Genomic DNA, 21065 nt, shown 5'->3' with positions numbered 1-21065 from the left:
ATGGGGGGTCTGGAAAGAAAACCTCCAACCTGTTAAATTGGGGTTTGAATTAGACCTTTATAGAACTAACACCTTTAATAGGCAGATTTTCAAAAGAACTGCATGTGGTAGGTATATTTTGGTGGCAGCCTCCTTGGTACAGCTGTATTGCTGTTTGACACATTGTGAAACTTTAACCTTTAATTCTGTATCTAGTGATTTGTGAAGCAGGCATTGTTCGTCAGTCCATGAGCACTCCTGAACTTCCCTCCGTCTCTTACCTCCGGCCCCAGGGCTGGGGAGCAAGGATAGACTGGAAGTAGGAGATGGATTGGGAAAGAATGCAGATACAACTGCATGTATCGAGGAGTCTTTATGCTCATTTTTAGCCTGGGGTAAAAAACAGATATCCTGATTCTTATAGCTTGAAAGTTTTAACATTTTGAATTTTATGATTTCTGTTTAGTAATTCGATATCTCTTTTTAAAAGACATGCCAGTTGAGTTACATTTACCAGTAGTAATCAGGGCTATCTAATAATACTGTGAGCCACATATGTAATTGTCTAGTAGCCAAAATGAAAAAGTAAAGAGAAGTGAATTTAATGTTAATAATATGTTATTTAATCCAATATATCAAAAATATTAGTGCATCAACAATACAAAAATTATTGAGATTTTTTAAAATTCTTTTTTATCTTTGAAATCTAGGGTGTATTTTGTTCTGAAAGTGTATCTCCATTTGTTCTGGCCACATTCCAGGTACTAATGTTACCTAGTAGTTAACATATTGCACGGGGCAAATGTAGAGCTTAGCTAAATTTTTTATTGTCTTCCATATAAAAATAGAGAGGGAAACTCTCTTAAAGCTGTGTTGGGCTCTAGAAATGGTAACATTACTTGTAACAAAAAGCAGCAGTTCTGTGTTTATTAGAGCACTTCGTTGAGGATGGTTTCCTAATGCTACCATCTTCACTTGTCAAAGGCAGGATCTGGCTGTCATAGTGAATGGGTTCGAGAAATGTGCTTTGTTTTATCCAAATTTCTACTGAGATAAAAATACTCTTATGGTAAAAACACCTGCAACAGTAGTTGAAACAGCTGTCGTTTTAATATGCTTTTTGTCTTCTGTAGGAATTTTACAATGAATTGGCTCCTGTGTCAAGAATCCCTGCAGTCACCATCTCAAGAATTTTTTTTGCGATTGACACAATCTTCCTTATTACCTTTCTATATATTAGTGTTAATTATTTGTTTTCTTTCTATGATGCAAGTTATTTTTAGGAGAATTAAGTAAGTACCTATGAAAATCAATCACATTACTAATATTTTATGAAAGTATGTAAAATTCTTTTAATATTCTTCAGATATTTATGTATTTGTTTTAGAGCTTCTAATTTTATACTCTCTTCATTAATATGTAAAACATAATTATAAGTGAACCAGATAAAATTTAAATTTAAGTTAATATATCTAAACATGTAATGTCCAGATTCACTGCAGGAGTAATATTTAAATAATCAATTAGACTTACACAAACTCTTTCACTAATTTATTCAAATATTTACTTTAACATAAGAATAATTTCTTCTATTTAACCTCAAGGAAGCTAGTAGTATAAGTGGTTTTAAATTATAATGTTTGACTGTTTTAAATATGTTTATCATGTTTGAAAGGAGGTTGTAGCTAGTATCATGGTTTTGAGAATTTGTTTTTTAGATTATGATTTAACTGTATTGATTTAGCAATCACTAGTTGAGTGATGATTGATCTTAGAAAGGATCCTAAAATACTTTTAAATTGTATTTCTGAGCTTTCATTTTCAGTCTTCCCTGAGTCAGTTACATTCAGATTCTAAAAGCCCACTTCAAAGACTTGGGGACAGAAAAATTAGTATTAGACAAGTAGAATATACTTTCAAATATTAAGAACACCTGTATGTCTTTCTATGAAGAAATTGAAGATCTTTGATTTTTTCAAATACATATTTTAGTAAAAGTCATGTTTCCTTTCTGTAGTGGTGAGTCCCTGAAAGAAACTGTTACTCTTGAAGATGGACGAATTGGAGAAAGGCCAGAAATAATTTATCATGTGATTCACAGTATTTTATTGGGTTCTCTTGCAATGATTATAGAAGGGTAAGTATATATATATTTGATCTATTTGTACTTATAAAGCATTGTCCTTTCTAATGGTAATAGGTGGATACTTTCAAGAATATATTTGTAAAACTGTATAAAAACTCAAAATCTATAAACTTTCTTAATATGACTGGAGTTTACAAAGGCATAATATAGTGAATTGATATTTACTGGTTCATTCATTTGTTCAAAAACTACTGAATGTCTTCCAAGGGCCAAAAGTTGTGCCAGGTGCTGGAGGAACAGTGGTGAACACAGGCAGGCACACAGTCTTTAACCTTATGTGACATGTGGCCTAATGGAGGTGACAGATGTTTATCACACAAAAATAAAATTAACTTTGATAAGTGAAGGAGAAGTAGGTGGCGCTATGAGAACATGTAAAAATGGAATCTGATTGAAGAAATCTTTCAGAAAGGCTTTCTAAGGAAAAGATACTTGAGTTGAGACCTAAATGATGGGTAGGAGTGAGCTCGGTAAACAGAAGAAGGAAGAGTATTCTAGGTAGAAGACGTGGTTCATCTGGGGAGGGATTTGTTGTGAGGGATGAAATGTACTCATTCTGGCTGAAGTGCAAAGAGCATGCATAGCATCTGGTGAGTCTTGTTAAGGATTTTGGAGTAGCTGTTTTTTCTTTTCAACTTTTTTTCACTTCATTTATTTTATTGCTTTAAATGGCATTTGATCTCACCAAGTACATGTGGGATGCCATTTAGTGTTCAATAAGGTCAAATTTTTCTATTTCATTTGCTTGATCATTTTAATGCTCTCTATTTCTCCTTAAAAAGATGCATATCCACATATTATTATCCAGATAAATTATAGTCATTTAGGTAGTGTGAATCCTTTTAAGTCTTTAGTTTTCAAATTTCTTTTGTTCCTGCTTCTACACAAAATCATACCATCTAATTTTAGAAAATATATTTATTTAGCAGCAGTTTTTAGTTCTTTCTTATGTAACTATTTTAGCAATGGTGGGAATTATAAAAATCTACAGAATAGGGTTCCCCTTCTCCAGAAGCTCACAGGAGTCTGCAACACCACCCTCACTTCTGACACCAACGACAAGTTTGGGGTTCCCCAAATCATCCTTAGGTTCAGTAACTCACTAGGATTCACAGCACTCAGAATGGTTGTTATACTCACTGTTGTGTTTATTATATTGAACGGATGGGTATTAAAATGGGAAGAAAGAAGAGGCACACAGGAAAAGGTCCAGGAGAAATCAGGCACAGAACGTCTGGTTGTCCCCTCCCAGTGGAGTCACCTAGTTCTCTCAGGAATGATGTGTAGCCGTATATGCGTGGAGGATTGCCCACTAGAGAAGCTCGCCTGAGCTTTGGTATTTATATTTCTTATTGGGGCTCAATCTTGTATGTATAAGTGGATGACCACCTGCGTGGCTGACCTTAGTCTCCAGCCTCTCCCAGAGGTTTAACCGATAACCATGGGGGCCTTGGAGATATTCTTAGCATAGATTATCATAGATTTATCATTCTATGCTAAGAATGATAAATCACATTCTTAACACAGATTATCAGGCATAAACCCAGGTAAACAAAGATACTCTTGTGAACAGACTTTTGTGGGCTTAGAAGTTATCTTCTAAGTTGGGGGTAGGGCCAAATTTCTTTTTTGGAAAGGTTAATCCTTTACAGTAAATAAGATGCATGAAAATATAATAAATATAAATATAATAAAAAACAGTATATGAGTTTCTGAATATTAATTAGTTAATCTGAAATTGTAATTCACACCAGAATATTCCTTCTTTATTTTCTAGATGAAAGATGGAAGTGTTATCATTAGAAATTTGTAGTTTTTTAACAGTCTCTGTTAGACAAATTACTTGTATGCAAAATGAATGCTGAAAGCATGTAGATCATTATGTTTAAGTTATGTTTTGTTTGTTATTGTGGTAGAAAGCATATAGCATAAAATTTACCATTTTAGCCATTTTTTAAAAGATTTTATTTATTTATTGTTAGAGAGAGGGAGGGAGGGAGAAAAAGGAGAGAAACATCGATGTGTGAAAGCTATGTAGATTGGTTACCTCTTGCAGGCCCCCAACAGGGGACCTGGCCTACAACCTAGGCTTGTGCCCTGACTGGGAATCCAATTGGGGGCCCTTTATTTGTAGGCTGGCACTCAAACCATTGAGCCACACCAGCCAGATGATCTTCTTTTTCTTTTTTTGTTTTTTTTTAAGATTTTATTTATTTTTTAGAGAGAGGAAGGGAGGGAGAAAGAGAGAGAGAGAAACATCATATGTGTGGTTGCCTCCCACAAGCCCCTTACTGGGGACCCAGTCTGCAACCCAGACATGCACCTAGACTGTGAATTGAACCAGTGACCCCTTGATTTGGGGGTAGGCATTCAACCACTGAGCTACACTAGCCAGGGCTGATCTTTTTCTTAAATAAGACCTTTTAACATTTCATGTAATAATGGCTTGGTGATGATGAATTCCTTCAGCTTCACCTTATCTAGGAAGCTCTTTATCTGCCCTTCCATTCTAAATAATAGCTTTGCCGGATAGAGTAATCTAGGTTGTAGGTCCTTTGTATTTTCATCACTTTGAATATTTCTTGACACTCCGTTCTTGCTCACAAAGTTTCTTTTGAGAAGTCAGCTGACAGTCTTATGGGAACTCCTTTGTAAGTAACTCTCTGCTTTTCTCTTGCTTCCTGTAAGATTCTCTCTTTATCTTTGACCTTTGGTGTTTTCATTATAATATGTCTTGGCATGGTCCTCTTTGGTTTCAACTTGTTTAAGATTCTGTGCTTCCTGGACTTGTATGTCTATTTCCTTCACCAAATTTGGGAAGTTTTCTTTCACTATTTTTTCAAATAAGTTTTCAATTTCTTGCTCTTCCTCTTTTCCTTCCGGCATCCATATGATTTAGATGTTGGTATGTTTGGAGATGTCCCTAAGTCTCCTTATACTATCCTCGTTATTTTGAATTTGTTTTTCTTCTTGCTGTTTTAGATGAATGCTTATTCTTCCTTATGTTCCAAATTGTTGATTTGAATCTTGGCTTTAACCCCTCCACTCTTGGCTCCCTGTAAATTTTTCTTTATATCACTTTATGTAACCTTCATTGAAATAAGTTCTTTGAGCAACTCTGCATCTGATAGGTTGGTTATCTCCATTTTTTTTTAGTTCTTTATCTGGGGTTTTGTTCTGTTCTTTCATTTGGGCCATATTTCTTTGTTTCCTCAACTTGGCAGCCTCCCTATGTTTGTTTCTGTGTATTAGGTAGAGCTACTTTGACTCTCTGTCTTAGTGTTGTGGCCTATTGTAGAAAGGCGACCTGTAAATTGTGTGGGAGAGAGCCTTAGGTGATTTCCAGGGTAGTCACCACTTGTGACTCCATGTAGGGGGAGGGCTCAGAGAGGGGACAGTACTACAGCCTGGCTTCAGAAGGTTTGCTTGGCACTCACCCTGTGTGACTGGTGCCCTCCAGCTGTTGCCCTGGTGGTGAGTCCCAGAGGGGGGGTGCATCTGCATACATTTTAAGTACATGCTGGCCCTTTACGCTGAGTCTCCTGAAAATCTGGTAGTTTCTTGTGTTGTACCAACCCCCACTGGTTTTTACAGCTAGAAATAGTGGGGATTTATTTTCCTGGTCCTGGATCCCTGGGCTATACAGTCTTGCTTGGGGCTGGGATCACTTGCTCTCAAAGTATCACTCCTAGTTTTTATCTACCACACCTGAATGTGTGACCGCCCATGCGCTGACCCTCCACGCCTTCCGTCCATCTCTGGGTCTCTGCACCTCCTACCCATCCAGTGAATGGGGCTTCTTTATGTCCGGGGTTGTTGGACTTCTGTACAGCTCCATTTTCTGACATTTCTGGGTGGTATTTGTTTTGAGATCTATTGTAATTCTTTCTGTGGTTCTGTGAGGAAGTGAAGCATGTTTACCTATGCTTCCATCTTGACTGGAAGTTCAGATGTTATTTTTGGCTGTAGCATACATCTACATTAAAAGGGCAAACAGTAAGGCCCTGGCTGGTGTAACTCAGTGGACTGAGTGCAGGCCTGTGAACCAGACGATTGCAGTTCGATTCCCAAGTCAGGGCACATGCTTGGGTTGCAAGCCAGTTTCCAGTAGGGGACGCATGAGAGGCAACCACACATTGATAGTTCTCTCCCTCTCTCCTTCCCTTCCTCTCTAAAGATAAATAAATAAAATTTTTTAAAAAAAGGGCAAGCAGTATACATGGAATTTTATGTTTAACTTTTTGTTTTTAATTTATTTAATGAATACCTATCAACGGATAGTTAGGGCTCTAATTTTTTAACAGGATTGCAGGCCAGTTCCCAGCAGGGGACTCATGAGAGGCAACCAATACATTGATAACATTTTTCCTGTTAAAACAACATACTGCACTTAAAACCCTTGTATGTATATCTTTCTACATTTACAGTAACATACCTGTAAACTAGACTACTGGATATGAGGTTGTCTTGAGGTATTTAAAATATGTCTTCTACCAAATTGCCTTCTGAAAATTTGTAAGTTTATATTCCCTCCACGAGTACAATTTTGCTGTACCATCACTGTATTAATACTATTGCATCCTCATTTTAGTGACCCACATTTCCTCTTGATTATTTCAGGAGTGAATAATAATCTGTTGCTGAAAATTAGAGGCTAAACCTTTTAATTCTTCCTGAACAATGTGGCATTTTCGTGGGTAGTAGGAAAGAACTCAGAAAAGAGAACTCAGAGAATAATAATGTTCATGGGCTGTCTCATACGTGGCTCCTTTTGTCTTTTCCAGTTTGAAATACCTCTGGACTCCTTACGTATGCATGCTGGCAGCATTCGGTGTATGTTCTCCTGAGCTTTGGACAACACTTTTCAAGTGGCTTCGATTACGGACCGTGCACCCAGTACTGTTGGTGAGTCATCGTTATTTTTGGTTAAGTACTCGTTTGTCTTCTAGTTATATAAATGGAAAGTATATTGAATACCATTGAAATAGAACCAATACATCACATTATGATTTATGTGTAGAAAAAGATCCTGTGGAAAACATTTTTCAATAATTTCTGATTATAAAAGAAAGGCATTTTATTTATTTTTAAGATTTTATTTATTTTAGAGAGGGGAAGGAGAGAGGGAGAGAAACATCAATGTGTGGTTGCCTCTCACATGCCTGCAGCTGGGGACCTGGCCTGAAACCCAGGCATGGGCCCTGACTGGGAATTGAACCAGTGACCCTTTGGTTCGCAGGCTGGCACTCAATCTACTGAGCCACACTAGCCAGGGCAAGAAAGGCATTTTAATGAAGACAACTTAAAACAGAAAAGGTAAAGAAAGTGAATTAATGATGTGAGAGGCTATCAAGAATTAATTTTTTTAAAGATTTTATTTATTTATCTTTAGAGAGGAAGGGAAGGAGAGAAGGAGAGAAATATCAATGTGTGGTTGCCTCTCGTGAGTCCCCTGCTGGGAACTGGCCTGCAATCCAGGCCCTGACTGGGAAACGAACCGCGATTGTGTGGTTTGCAGGCCCATGCTCAATCCACCGTGCTATACCAGCCAGGGCATATCAAGAATTAATTTTTATATCTCTCTTGGTTTGATTTAGAACTTGGCTATGTTTTCAGTGTGAATGGAACATTTACACTGTGCCTGCTGTGTACAATGTACTTGGAATACAAAAATAAATAAAACATGATTACAGTCTCCTGGTCATAAAAACATATAATAGAAAGTACTGACATAGTGCTATTGAAATACATAGATGGGCTACTTAATTCAGTTTTTAAGACTTTTCAATGTGACATTTGAAAGATGGTAGCTATTAGGCAAATGAAGGAGAAAAAAAGGGCATTTATAGAAAGAATAAACACAGGCAGGGAAAGAATGACGTAATCAAAGAGAATAAAAACAGAGGCAGAGAAAAGCATGGCATATTGAGTTTTGTCAGCACACAGAATGCGAGGTAGGGGTGGTCAAGAAAAGCCACCGGAGAAGTTGAGGAGGGTAAGGGCACAGAGGCCTTGGAGTGTCATGCCGTGGCACTCGTCCGACAGGCAGTGGGAGGGCACTTCGACATTTAGAGGTGTGAGAGAGTCAGACTTCTAGTTTCCTCTCGGCTCAGGTTTTTTCTTTACTGATTAATTTTCAGAGAGAGAGGAAGGGAGAGAGAGAGAGAAACGTTGATTTGTCATTCCACTTATTCATGCATTCATTGGTCAGTTCTTGTATGTACCCTGACTGGGGATCGAACCTGCAACCTTGGCGTATCAGGACAACGTTCTAACTGAGTACCTGGCCAGTGCCTCTCCCTTCCAGTTCTATGAATGGTAGGCATTTGGGTTACAGACTGGAGCCAGGAAGGATGCTCTCACTTGGGTTCAGGCCATGGTGGATGAAAGTAATGAAAACTTTAATTTCTGGAGGACTTACTATGTGTCAGGCACTTTTCCAAGCATTTCACATGCTGTTCAACCCTTAAAAACACCATGTTGGCTAACTTTTATTATAGGTATTTTATAGACAGAGAAACTAAAGCTGAAACTGGTTAAATAATTTCCCTGAGATAACATAGCTTTTAAGTCTGGAAACCATGATTCACACCCAGGTTTTTCTATCTTTAGAGCTCATTAAATTAATACTGGAGTGAAAAAACTAGTTAGAAGATGAGTAAGACTTGGTGCTTGATTAAACGGGAGAATGAGGAAGAGGGAGAAATCACAGATGTTTCCTGTGTTTCTGGTGTGCATGACTGTGGGTCATGGGGTCACCACTGAACGCAGGACAATGAGAAGAAAGGTTTTGGAAGGAAGATAAAAGTAATTATCTTTAATATTAGTCATGCATTTTGCCAGTCTTTTTTTTTTTTTTTTCATTTTATTTCGTTATTTTTAGAGGGGAAGGAAGGGAGACAGAGAGGGAGAAAAACACTGTTGTGTGAAAGATCAGTTGCCCCTTGCACACCCTCAACTGGGGACCTGGTCCCAATCCAGGCATGTGCCTTGACCGGGAATTGAACCAGTGACCCCTTGGTTCTCAAGCCGGCACTCAATCCACTGAGCCACACCAGCCAGGGCTGCCAGTCTTTTTCCAGAGGAATTTATACATTCTAATTTTAGTATACAAGTATATTGCTATTGATAACATGTATTAGCCATCTTTTCTGTGTTATTTCATTGTCTTTTTGTTGTTGTTCATGTTTTAGGTCACAGTTTAGTAACCTTTGTGTGCTCTTCCTAACTTAAATTCCTGGCAGAATTGTCAAATACAGACTTGCTATTTGAAATATTGCATGAGTATTACCATTTTTATGTTCTGCCTTAAATTTATATAGTGAATATATTTCTCATTTTACCTTAACTTTAATGTCTTAAACTTATCATTAGTCTTCACCCACCTCAATTCATGAACTCCATTTCATGCTAACTTAAGTTTCTCAATGAAATTTGTATAGCTGTATTAATATGAGCTTGATCATAGAGTCAGTGTACTTTAAAGTACATTCTGAAATGTATTTATTTGTAACTTTTTTACTTAATATTCTAGGCTCTTATTCTGAGCATGGCTATGCCCACTATAATAGGTCTCAGCTTATGGAAGGAGGTAAGAAATTCAGATTTTTGTATTAAAATGTTCTTTATCTACAAGGTAGATATGTGTGTGTAGGATACTTACATGGAAATACTGTTCTAACAAAATAAAGGGCAGTATTCTTAGTAATTCGTATTTTTTTTAATCATTAGGCTAAAACATTCTTTGAATGCCATCTGATGCAATTTTCTGTTGTCTAATCCTTTCATTAATTCAATTTATAATTGGCAAAGGAAATTGCCAAATAAATCAGTCTTAATGTTAAGTAGTATTTTGGCAGTTCCAAAATTTAAATATCTATAAAATAGTATAACTTTTTTGGCTTATAATATAACATGAAACTAATTGCCAATAAACATGTGAATTATTTGACCCCAAAATTAACTAATTAATTAATTAATTATTTTGTGTGTGCATAAAGATATAGCTGGTGATTAATTGTTTGAAATTATGAAATTTATTGAGTGTAGGAAGTATATTAACCATAAAAGAATTTGGATTGAGAAGAATGAGCAGGTTGCTGAAAGAAAGTAAAGAGAGTTATGATATTTTTAAAATAAGAAGAACATTGTAAAATTGTTTGATTTATATTAATTTCTTTTGAAATACTTTGGAACAGTTTCAACTTTCTAGATACTTATACTTTGGGTGGATTTTGTTTTTGCATTTCAGTTTTTTCCAAAACTAATGGCAGAATTAACTGAACTACAAGAATTCTATGACCCAGATACAGTGGAACTTATGACCTGGATAAAGTAAGAATTGAACTGCCCAATACTGTTAAAGTATTAATTAACCATTGCATGCTATCTAATGGATTCAGGGGAAATGATAAATTAGTGTTTTTTCAAATTCTAACAAAGGTGAGGAATTTTACACTGTGTTTTAAAGAATATTTAATTTTTTATTGGAATTATAATTCTAATTTTGTAATAGAACTTGACTTCTTTGAAAATGTACCATTGATAAATTTGAGGTTTGAGACTCTCTGCCATCAAACACCTAGAAATGGGGACTAAAAAGGAACAAATATCCTTTTCTTTAGATACAAGAGGATGCTTCTTGTGCCCTGGGTTGGAGATGGGTGAGAGGTGCTAGTCTTGGTAACTAAGGTTATTGAGATTTTTAATTTTAACTTTAATGCCCATTCAAGACAAGAGATGTGGTCGTAGGCCTATGGAAGCAGAGATTTATAATCAAGACAACTTTTTCCCTCTTCCAACATACACGTAAATAACTAAGGGACCTGAAAGGGTAACACTGTCAGGGAAAGGATAGTCCAACAAAAGATCAACCCAGTGGTAGAGAAAGATGATTAAAAAAAAAAAAAAAAACTGTTTCTTGGTTAAAAAAACAAAAAAAACAAAAACTCTTTCCCATGAATTTGTAGCAATGGATCTGAATTTGTATTAGTTTGTAGTTTAAAATTATACTTGACTAATCCAGGAAACCCCAAATCAAGAAATCAGCATAAAAAGTGGCCCTGGGGTGGTCTGGGGTGGCTAACATATCATCAACCCAGAATTCAAGTATTCTGCAAATAAAACTTAGTGAGAGTGAACTCTAAACTTACAAAAGATATGAGGAAACAGTGTAACACAGCAAGAATCAGCTCTCTAGAATTAGACCTCTAGGAATTTCTCATAATAAAATTTGTGTCAGTTTTGTTTTATAATTGACTACCATAAAATTTAGTGGCTTACAAACAGTAAATGTGTTATTTTGCATATTTTGCGGTTTAGCAGTTGGGAGGACTCTTCTGGTCTGGGCCAGCTCAGCTGAGATTGAGTAGCTTGGCATGGCCTCTCTCGCATGTTTGGTTTTGGGTAGGTACCACCTGCAGAGATGAGGATAGAATTGACTAGGCCGCATGCCTCTCATCATCCGGCCCATGTTAGCCTGGGCTCGTTTACAAAGTAGTAGTTGTGGAGTTCCCAAGAGCAGCAAGAGAGGGCAAGTCTAAATGCCATGCGTGTTTTGTCTCTGCTCACATTATGTTTGTTGGCCAAAGCAAGTCATATGGCCAAGATCAGAGTATCCTCCTAGAGAGCAGCTGTAGGGAGAAGAATCATTGCAGTCATTCTGCACCCAGTCTATGCCATGGAGAGAAACTGAAATAACCACATTGAAAAAAAATTTGAACACATAGAAGAAACTGAAACATGAAAAGGAAGGAAACACTATCAAAAAAGATCAGGACTGGGAGAGAGGGGACAAAATGTTTCTAGAAATGAGGAGTGTGTTTGTAGAGTAGAGTAGGTATATAGAAATGAGAATAGGGCTTATTATAAGGCCTTATACTGTAGTGATACTCCTCATACATATAAAATTTGTTTCCTTTAGATCACCCTTAACTATTGCCCATTAATACTTTTTAAGACTGTGTTTACCATGGTAGAACACTGACTGTTTATCTCTTTGTCGTCATTAACAAAAGGGGGAGTTACATCTATGTGTGTCATTTGTCATAATACATATTTTAAAAAATGGCAAAGGCCTGAATATAGAACATTTTACATCAAACAATTGGACATGTGTGTTACTGTTGTTCAATTATTCAGTTTTATCTTTGTTTCCCCATTACTGGCTGCTCCTGGAGGACAATGGCTGTGTGCCATCCCTTCATTTCCAGAGCTTGGCACTATCCCTAACATGTAGTGAGTGGGTGCGGAATGCGGAGCAAACAGATTAATGAAGGCCATAGGGTAGACCTTTGGGACCTGTTTCTGGGTTTCCTAGACTTGCAAGTAGCGTCCATCTGGGACTTTGAGTCATGGCTCAGGGTGGAGAAGGTGAAGGTAGGGAAGGAGCAGGAGGATAGGTGGATCTGGAAGGAGTTTAATTGTGGCGGTTAATATTTGTAAAGAAGATAAATTTGAGAATTTACAGTATCACCATTGAATTGATCATACTGTATAAAATGGTATTTTCCTGTCACTATGTCCCATTACCCTATACTGTTTTTTAATAGCATTATTACCACCTGACTTAGATGTTTATTATCTTTAAGCAAGGATCTTATCTCCACTCCCCCTTTAAAACATTTCTATATATTCAGCACTCAGAATCATTCTTGATACATAATAGGTGCTTAATTGTTTTGAATGAGTCCATAAGTGAAATGAAGTGAAAGCTGACATTGAAACTTAAGTATATAATACACGTTGTATAGGTCTCCGGGTAATTCAGAGTTGATGTAGACGAGTGATCTAAATAGTATATTTACTTTTCCAGGGTCTTAATCTGTGTGCTTCTTTGCAGAAGGCAAGCTCCAGTTGCAGCTGTGTTTGCAGGGAGTCCACAGTTAATGGGTGCAATTAAATTATGCACTGGATGGATGGTAACAAGCTTGCCTCTTTACAATGACGATGATCTTCTCAAGAGAAATGAAAATGTAAGGCATTTTATGCCCTGACTGATGTGGCTCAGTGGGTTGGGCATTGTCCCACAAAGCCAAAGGTCACTGGTTCAATTTTCTGTCAGGGCACATGCCTGGGCTGCGGGCCAGGTCCCCAGTTGGGGGCATGCAAGAGGCAGCCAATGGATGACTCTTACCCTCTCTCTCCCTCCCTTTGCTCTCTTCAAAAATAATAAATTAATAAAAGTCTTTTTAAAAGAAGAAAATGTAAGACATTGTAGATTCTACATCTGGATCTTTTTTAACATCACTCTTTATTTTAATACAGTTTTGTAATGATGCATATGTTCCTGATTAGCTAGGAAAATCCAAATAATTTTAGAGAGGTTAATTAGCTTTAGTTTTTTAAAAGATGCATAATGCATTTAAGCAAGAGGAGAGCCAAAATTAATATCAAAGGTTTTATGAACAGTATAGGTACGTTTGTTGGAGAAACATTTAATTTTCCACCAAGTTTCAAGGGAACTAATGTGTAACATTTCACAAAGAGTAACATAATTTTGAAAATATTGTTCTCAATCAAATTATTGAAGGAGCACTGTTGATTAAGGTCTTGATACACTCTGATTTTCTAAGCTAAAATTCTATTACACTGTGATTTATTTTTCAGTATGGGCTATTATATTTAGTCTAATATTAGAACGGAATCTAGTTACTTAATGTCAAGAGAAGCTATCATTTTGAGTGTTTGGTATGGATATAAGTGGTAACTTTGTATGTGGAGACAATGACTAAGTAAACCTGAGTTCCAGACATTCTGTTTTCCAATTGATGACTGTGTTAAGAGAACATCACATAGTTTTTATGTATACTCTAAGCTAAGGAGGGAATAAAGCAGCGTGGAAGCTAAACTATATAATGTGAGGTTAGACTCTCAGAATGCAGATTCTGAAATTAGAGTATCTGGACTCAAATGCTACCTGTGCCATATACTGGCTTTGTTACCTGGAGCAAGTTTCCTTCTTTGGACAGGGGGCATTTCCACAATGCCTTTTTTTTTTTTTTACAAAATTGGGACATAATTGGCATATAGCATTATGTTAGCTTCAGGTATATAAAGTAATTACTTGATATCTGTGTGTATTGCAAACTGATCACCACAGTAAGTCTAGTTAACATCTGTCACCATATTGAGCTGCAAAAAAATGTTTTTCTTGTGCTGAAAACTTATAAGGTCTACTCTCTTAGCAACTTTCAAATATGTAGAACAGTATTATGAACTATAGTCACCATTCTGTACGTTACACTCCCATTATTTTATAATTTCAAGTTTGTACCTTTTGACTCCCTTCACCCATTTGCCCACCAACCATTGTCTGTTCTGTGTGTGTGGTGTTAGTTTTACATTGCACATGTAAGTGAAGTTTTATGGCATTTGTCTTTCTCCATCTGACTTATTTCACTTAGTATAATGTTCTCAAGGTCCATCCACGTTATTGCAGTGGCAAGATTTCATCCTTTTTGTGGCTGAGTAATATTCCATTATATACATGTACAACATTTTCTTTAGCTGTTTATCTATTGATTGACATTTAGGTTGTTTCCATGTCTTGGCTGTTGTAAATAATGCTGTAATGAACATGGAGTTGCAGATATCTTTTTGAATTAGTGTTTTCATTTTCTTTACATAAATACCCAGAGGTGGAATTGCTGGATCATACAGCAGTTCTATTTTTAATTTTTTGAGGAATCTCCATGTTGTTTTCCATAGTGACTGCACCAATCAACGATCCCACCAACAGTGCACAAGGATTTTCATTTCTCGACATGCTCACCAACACGTTATTTCTCCCATTTCTGATGATAGCCATGCAGACAGGTGTGAGGTGATACCACATTGTGGTTTAAATACGCATTTCCTTGATGACTAGCGATGTTGAGCATCTTTTCATGTACCTGTTGGGCATCTGTATGTCCTTGGAAAAGTGTCTATTCAGATCCCCTGCCCATTTTTTAATCAGGTTTTTTTCAATTGACGTTGAATTGTATGAGTTCTTGATATATTTTGGATATTAACCCCATATCCATTGTATTATTTACAAATATCCTCTCTCATTCAGTAGATTGTCCTTTTGTTCTGTTGATGCCTTTCTTTACTCTGCAGAAGCTTTTTAGTTTGATATAGTTCCATTTGTTTATTTTTGCTTTTATTTCCCTTGCCTCCAGAGTCAGACCCCAAAAAACGTTTCCAAGAGCAATGTCAAGGAGCTTACCACCTAAGCTTTCTTACAGGAATTGTATTGTTTTAGGTCCTATATTCAAGTTTTTAACCCATTTTGAATTAATTTTTGTGTATGGTATAAGATGGTGGCCTAGTTTCATTCTTTTGCATGTGGCTGTCCAGTTTTCCCCACATGATATATTGCAAAGATTGTCCTTTTCCCATTGTATATTCTTTTCTTTTTTTTCACGTACAAAAAGTAGGCTATGTTTATTTAGGTTACATGCAGTTGACTCACTCAGGGTGACTCAAACCACAAGAGGCCATTTCCATTTCAGTCCATTCTAAATCCTAGAGCTGGGGCCAGAATGGAAGGAGTGCTGCTTGGGGCCCATTCAGAGGGTTACAAGTTCCTCATCTGTGACTGTGTGACATGGGCTAGGAAGATCACCATCAGTGATCATTGATGTTGCTGTTGAGCATGGTCTTGGATATTTGGTTACCAGCACCCAAATAACCAACTGTCTCGGGTACTTGGTTAACCCGACTCATCAAGAAGCAGCTCACAGTATTGTCAGCTGAAACCTTTCCAGACCATTGTCATCTGTATGCTTCCACACTATGCCTAGGGCATCCTGGATGTGAGCCCATGATCTACCACTCGCTGCAAGTCACTTGAGAATCCAATCACCCAGTTAGGGCTCAAACAGGTTGTCATGATAAGGTCAGCTCCAGTGTGTTCAGTGTCATAGTACATACATTTCACTGTCAGAGGTATGAGCATCACCCCCACGGTCCCGCTAGGGACACCCACTGAAGTGCTGGTGTAAGCCCTGATGCTCATTGATTGTTCTAGAGGCACAGTGAGGTGAATGGGGTTGGGGCTTCCCAACTGTAGCCCTCGTGGCTCAACACAGAGTGCTCTGTGATGCCATGGCCTATAGCTTTCCAGCTCAGAATGAGCTCATTTGAAGAGAATTTCTTGTGCAGTTCATACATTGTTGTAAGCAAATTCCATGTCAACAGCCACCTCACCTTCTGACTCATTGTGTGGCATTGAAAGGCAGTTGGTGACTTACACTGAGTGATTGTCCATGGTTCCCAGCCCAATATCTTGGGCAGCGGCCTTGTTGTGTCGCTCAGAGCTGTCCGTGAGGGAGGCCAAAATGACCAGGTGTGGCCAGACCACCTGACTGCTGGGGAAGGGGCCTGGTAGAGTAGGATCGACCTGTGACTGCGCTGAGGTCTGCCCCGGGGCCCATGCTGAGGCCAGAGTCTGGGCCAGAGCCACAGTCGTAGCCACTGCTGCCACTGGGTCTGGGGATGAGAGTGGAGCTGGGATTGGAGCTGGGACGGACTCTGGAGGTGAGGTTGGGCCGGGTTTGGAGCTGAGGTGGGGGGCTTCAGCCGGGGCTGGAGTGGAGCACTCACCAGTACTGCTGGTGTGGCCATCTTGTGGAAAGAGAGCCCTCTTGTATATTCTTGACTCTTTTGTTATAAATCTAGTTGCCTATATATATGTGTGGGTTTATTTCTGGGCTCTTTATTCTTGTTCCATTAATCTGTGTGTGTTTTTATACCACTACCAGACTGATCTGTTTACTATTGCTTAGTAGTATTCTTTGAAATTAGGGAGTGTGATGCCTTCAACTTTGTTGTTCTTTCTCAAGATTATATTGGTGCCCTGGCCAGGTAGCTAGGTTGGTTGGAGTGTCATACACCAAGGTTGTGGTTCTCTCCCCCGTCAGGGCCCATACAAGAATCAACCAATGAACACATGGATAAATGGAAAAATAAGTCAATGTTTCTCTCCCCCACCTCTAAACAAACAAATAAATAAATAAACAAATAACAGATTATTTTGGCTATTTGGGATTTTTTGTTGTTCCATACAAATTTTAGAATTATTTGTTCTAGTTCTGCAAAAAATGCCATTGCAATCTTGATAGGAATTGCATTGACTCTATAGATTGCTTTAGATATGGGCATTAAACAGTATTAATTCTTGCAAGCCATGACGACAGAATATTTTTCCATTTATTTGTGTCTTCTTCAGTTTCTTTAATTTTGAGCAAGGGTCTGAATATGGAAATAATAGTTCTCACCTCCTAGTTGTGAAAATTCTATGAGAGGATGTGCTTTGCTTGAAACATAGTAAAATTTAAATATTAGCTATTATTATGTTACTATCTTATACTATTAAGTTATAATTGTATGTGTGTGCACATGAACATATATAAACACACAGAGTACAAAGAGAGTTCAGAAGCAGTAGCAATCAATTCTGCCTACATAAATCCAAGTCTCCATAAAGGACATTCTCTTGATCTGGTCTTCAGAGGATGACTAGAAACTTCCTTGGGGGGGAAACTGCATTTGATTTGAGTCTGAAAAAGTAACATGAGCCATGAAATTTGTATGGTCATGAAACTAGAAAATATAGGACAAATTCTGAAGGGCCTGGAATGTCATGCTGAAGAATTTAGACTTAACCCTTGAGGTATTTGGGAGTTATCAAAAGCCTCTAATAAGTCTGAGAATTGAATGCTTAGATCTCTTTTAGAGAGTTCATTATTTTTTGAACAATAATAAAATAATTTATTTATTAATTTTGAAGAATTTTTAAAAATATATTTTGTTAGTTATGCCATTACAGTTGTTCTGTTTCCCCCCTTCATTCCCCTCTACCCTGGAAAAAGAAGATAAAAAATATGAACAGTGAAAGGACAGCAAACTCACAGTTATTAAGAACCATAACTAAAACAAAAGCAAACTAAGAGGACAGCTAGATCAGGAGCAAAACCATAGAAATGAAGATCACATGGAGGGTTAGCAATAGAGTTCATTATGATTATAGCAGAGAGAACAGATGAAGCAGGAGAAAATCAGAGATAGGGAGATCTATCTGCCTGAGAGTAATTTACCTGGGAGACAACAGCTGTCTCTAATTAGCCTTTGCTGCACTCTGCAAAGGTAGTGTTGCTTGGACAGAATATATGCAGCATATTCCTGAACTTTACTTTTTGTGGATTTGAACCAGCCAGTTCTGACATGACTTTGTAGGGGTTTTTTGGTTGGTGTTTTTACTAATAGAGAATTTTAGAATCTCTTATAATAAGGTCAGAGTATTAATTAGATGGTAATTAAATTTAAACATTTTAGAGTTTTAAGGTTTGTAATGACTTGGCTTTGAAAACGGAACTGTATTTTTCAAACCTTTGTCTTTCTCTCTGGTGTCTGGTACATAGCAAATACTGAATAAATTTGTTGTCAAACTAAAATTCAAACTGAACTCCATAAATTAGACTATCATTTGACTTAGACACTATCTATAATTCATGACATGTGATGGATTGTTTCATGATTGCCTGTGGCAGTGGTTCTCAAACCTGGGACAGTTGTGCCCCTCGGGGACTTTGGCCAGTGTCTGGAATAATTATCTAGTAAGGTCAGGAAAGTTGTAATGAAACATGCCACGGAATCAGGGTTTGAGTTTTACGTATCATTGGCTCATTGAGTATTTTGTTACAATGGTCAAATTATTTTTAACCTTGCTGACTCTTTCATGTATAAAATGAGCATAAAAAACCTTTGACATATGGTAATAAAAAAGATTAAAAGAACTACTACATTTCAATAATAAAAAGACAAATCAATTTAAAAATGGACAAAGGCCATTTGCAAAAACAGGGATGAATCTTGAGGGCACTATGTTTAGTGAAATAAGTCAGATAGAGAAGAAAAATACTGTGTGATATTACTTCTATATTGAATTTTAAAAAGTCAAATTCATGGAAAGAGGGAGTGGTGCTTGCCAGCATCTGGATGAAGGGGAATTGGGAGATGTTGGTGAAAGGGCATAAACTTCCACCTATGAGATGGATAAATTCTGGGGATCCAATACACAAAATGGCCATTATAGTAATTAAAGCTGTATTATATACTTGAAAGTTGCTAAGGGAGTAGGTGTTAAATGTTCTTACCACAAAAAATAAATGATAATTGTGTGACATGATGGAGGTGTTAGCTAATGTTATGGTGGTAATCATTTTACCATATTTAAATGTATTAAATGAGCAACTTGTACACTTTAAACTTATACAATGTTATATGTTTTTAATAGTTTCTTTTTTATTGCATTTTTTCCATTACCATTTAGCTCTCTTCCACTTGCACCCATCCCTGCCTCACATTCTGTATGTTATTTGTATCTCAATAAAGCTAGGGGGAAAATGAGCAAAAGGCTTGAATGTACATTTGTGTATCTTCCTTTCTCCAAGGAAGATACACAAATGGCTAATTGCATATGAATATAAGCTCTCTGAGGGCAGGAATCAAGACTTTGTGAATATCAAACATGGTAGATGCTTAATGCATAGTTTTGATTAATAAAAGTTTTAAATGTCTTTTTAAATAACTGTTTTAATTGTATTCTTTCAGATCTATCAAATCTATTCAAAGCGATCAGCTGAAGATATTTATAAAATACTGACATCTTACAAAGCTAATTACCTAATTGTAGAGGATGCCATTTGCAATGAGGTGGGAACCATGCGAGGCTGTAGGGTTAAAGATTTATTAGACATTGCGAATGGCCATGTAAGTAACCATTTGGAAATGTAAATCTTTTTGAGAAAAATGACTTTGTTTAAATTTGTAATCTGCAAACTTTATTTTTGGAACTTAACTAAAAATATAATTAAAAGTTATATAATGATGGGGGAACTTATTAAAAGTACTTTGAAGTATTTTTTCAAAGTACAAAAGAAAAGTTGGGTATTTTTGCAAAAAGATTTTTTACCAATACATGGATTTCATATTCATTACCTATTCTTACGTATGTTCAACATTTATAAACAAAAGCTGGCCAGGGATGTAAAGTACGGCATAGGGAATATAGTCACTAATATGTATGACAATAACTATGTATGGTGCCAGGTGGTTACTATAAATATCAAGGGGAACACTTTGTAAAGGATAGGCTGTACTTTCAGGTGAAACCAATACAAAATTACGCTGGGGGAAAAAATGAGCATTTAAAGAAAAACAAGATGGCATAATTGGATTTGAATGATGATTTTAACTGATAATAATCTATAGAACATTTGGTTGCAATGTTATATTGAGGTTATTGTAATTTAATACATATCTAGGAACATTGCTTACTAAATTATGGCAGTTCTTATACTGAGTCCCTATTATCCACAACAATCAGTGTATTCAGAGCCACTTTAGTCATTAGGACTTAGTTACATCTTGATTTTTCATTAATTTGAGCTGTTTTACCAAATATCTCACTTCTCGGCCTACAGTGCATGTTGTGTGTCCAGCAGCCGGGAAGACCAGCAGGGGAGAGTGTTGTCTGGAAAGGGCACCTTCACTCCTGTGAAAGCTGGGGGTAGAGGACCTTAGGAAAGTTGATTAGATCACTCTAGGTTGGGGTGCGTAGTCTGTTCAGGTTGCAACCAAGATTTGTTTTTTGTCCCTTCCTAAATAATTAGCTCTTTGTCTTATCCCAGACTAGTTTGGAGTTGAGAAGTTAGTTTTTATGATTTTCACCTTTTTCTTTCTTCATGACCCCTTAAACTTATAATATAAACACTGTTTTCTGCTGCATATGTTTTGAATTTTCTCTCTTCATACTTGATATCTGTAATCTTTGGCTTAATTAGTGCCAAATGGAATTTTACTGAAGATAACAGGGACCTGGCCAGGTGGCTCAGTTGGCTTGAGCGTTGTCCCATGCACTGAAAGGTTGAGGGTTCAATTCCTGGTCAGAGCA

General features: G+C 37.0%; 1 protein-coding gene and 1 pseudogene across 2 annotated transcripts in view; one reads left to right on the top strand and one right to left on the bottom strand.

Moving 5' to 3' along the window:
* DPY19L4 (dpy-19 like 4) overlaps positions 1–21065 on the top strand; it is a 71832-nt gene that overhangs the window by 44577 nt on the left and 6190 nt on the right. For both annotated transcript variants that reach the window (XM_053661014.1, XM_053661013.1), the window contains exons 12-18: positions 1113–1271; positions 1997–2116; positions 6910–7030; positions 9660–9716; positions 10377–10459; positions 12966–13098; positions 19724–19882. In XM_053661014.1, the coding sequence (XP_053516989.1) occupies positions 1113–1271; positions 1997–2116; positions 6910–7030; positions 9660–9716; positions 10377–10459; positions 12966–13098; positions 19724–19882 (832 nt within the window). The remainder of the gene's footprint in view (positions 1–1112; positions 1272–1996; positions 2117–6909; positions 7031–9659; positions 9717–10376; positions 10460–12965; positions 13099–19723; positions 19883–21065) is intronic.
* On the bottom strand, positions 15687–19463 carry LOC128626719 (eukaryotic translation initiation factor 3 subunit F-like; annotated as a pseudogene).

The sequence above is a fragment of the Artibeus jamaicensis genome, unplaced genomic scaffold (genome assembly GCF_021234435.1).
Source record: "Artibeus jamaicensis isolate MK-2021 breed Jamaican fruit bat unplaced genomic scaffold, CSHL_Jam_final scaffold_916, whole genome shotgun sequence".
Lineage (NCBI taxonomy): Eukaryota > Metazoa > Chordata > Mammalia > Chiroptera > Phyllostomidae > Artibeus > Artibeus jamaicensis.
This window is presented reverse-complemented; position numbering and strand designations above follow the sequence as displayed.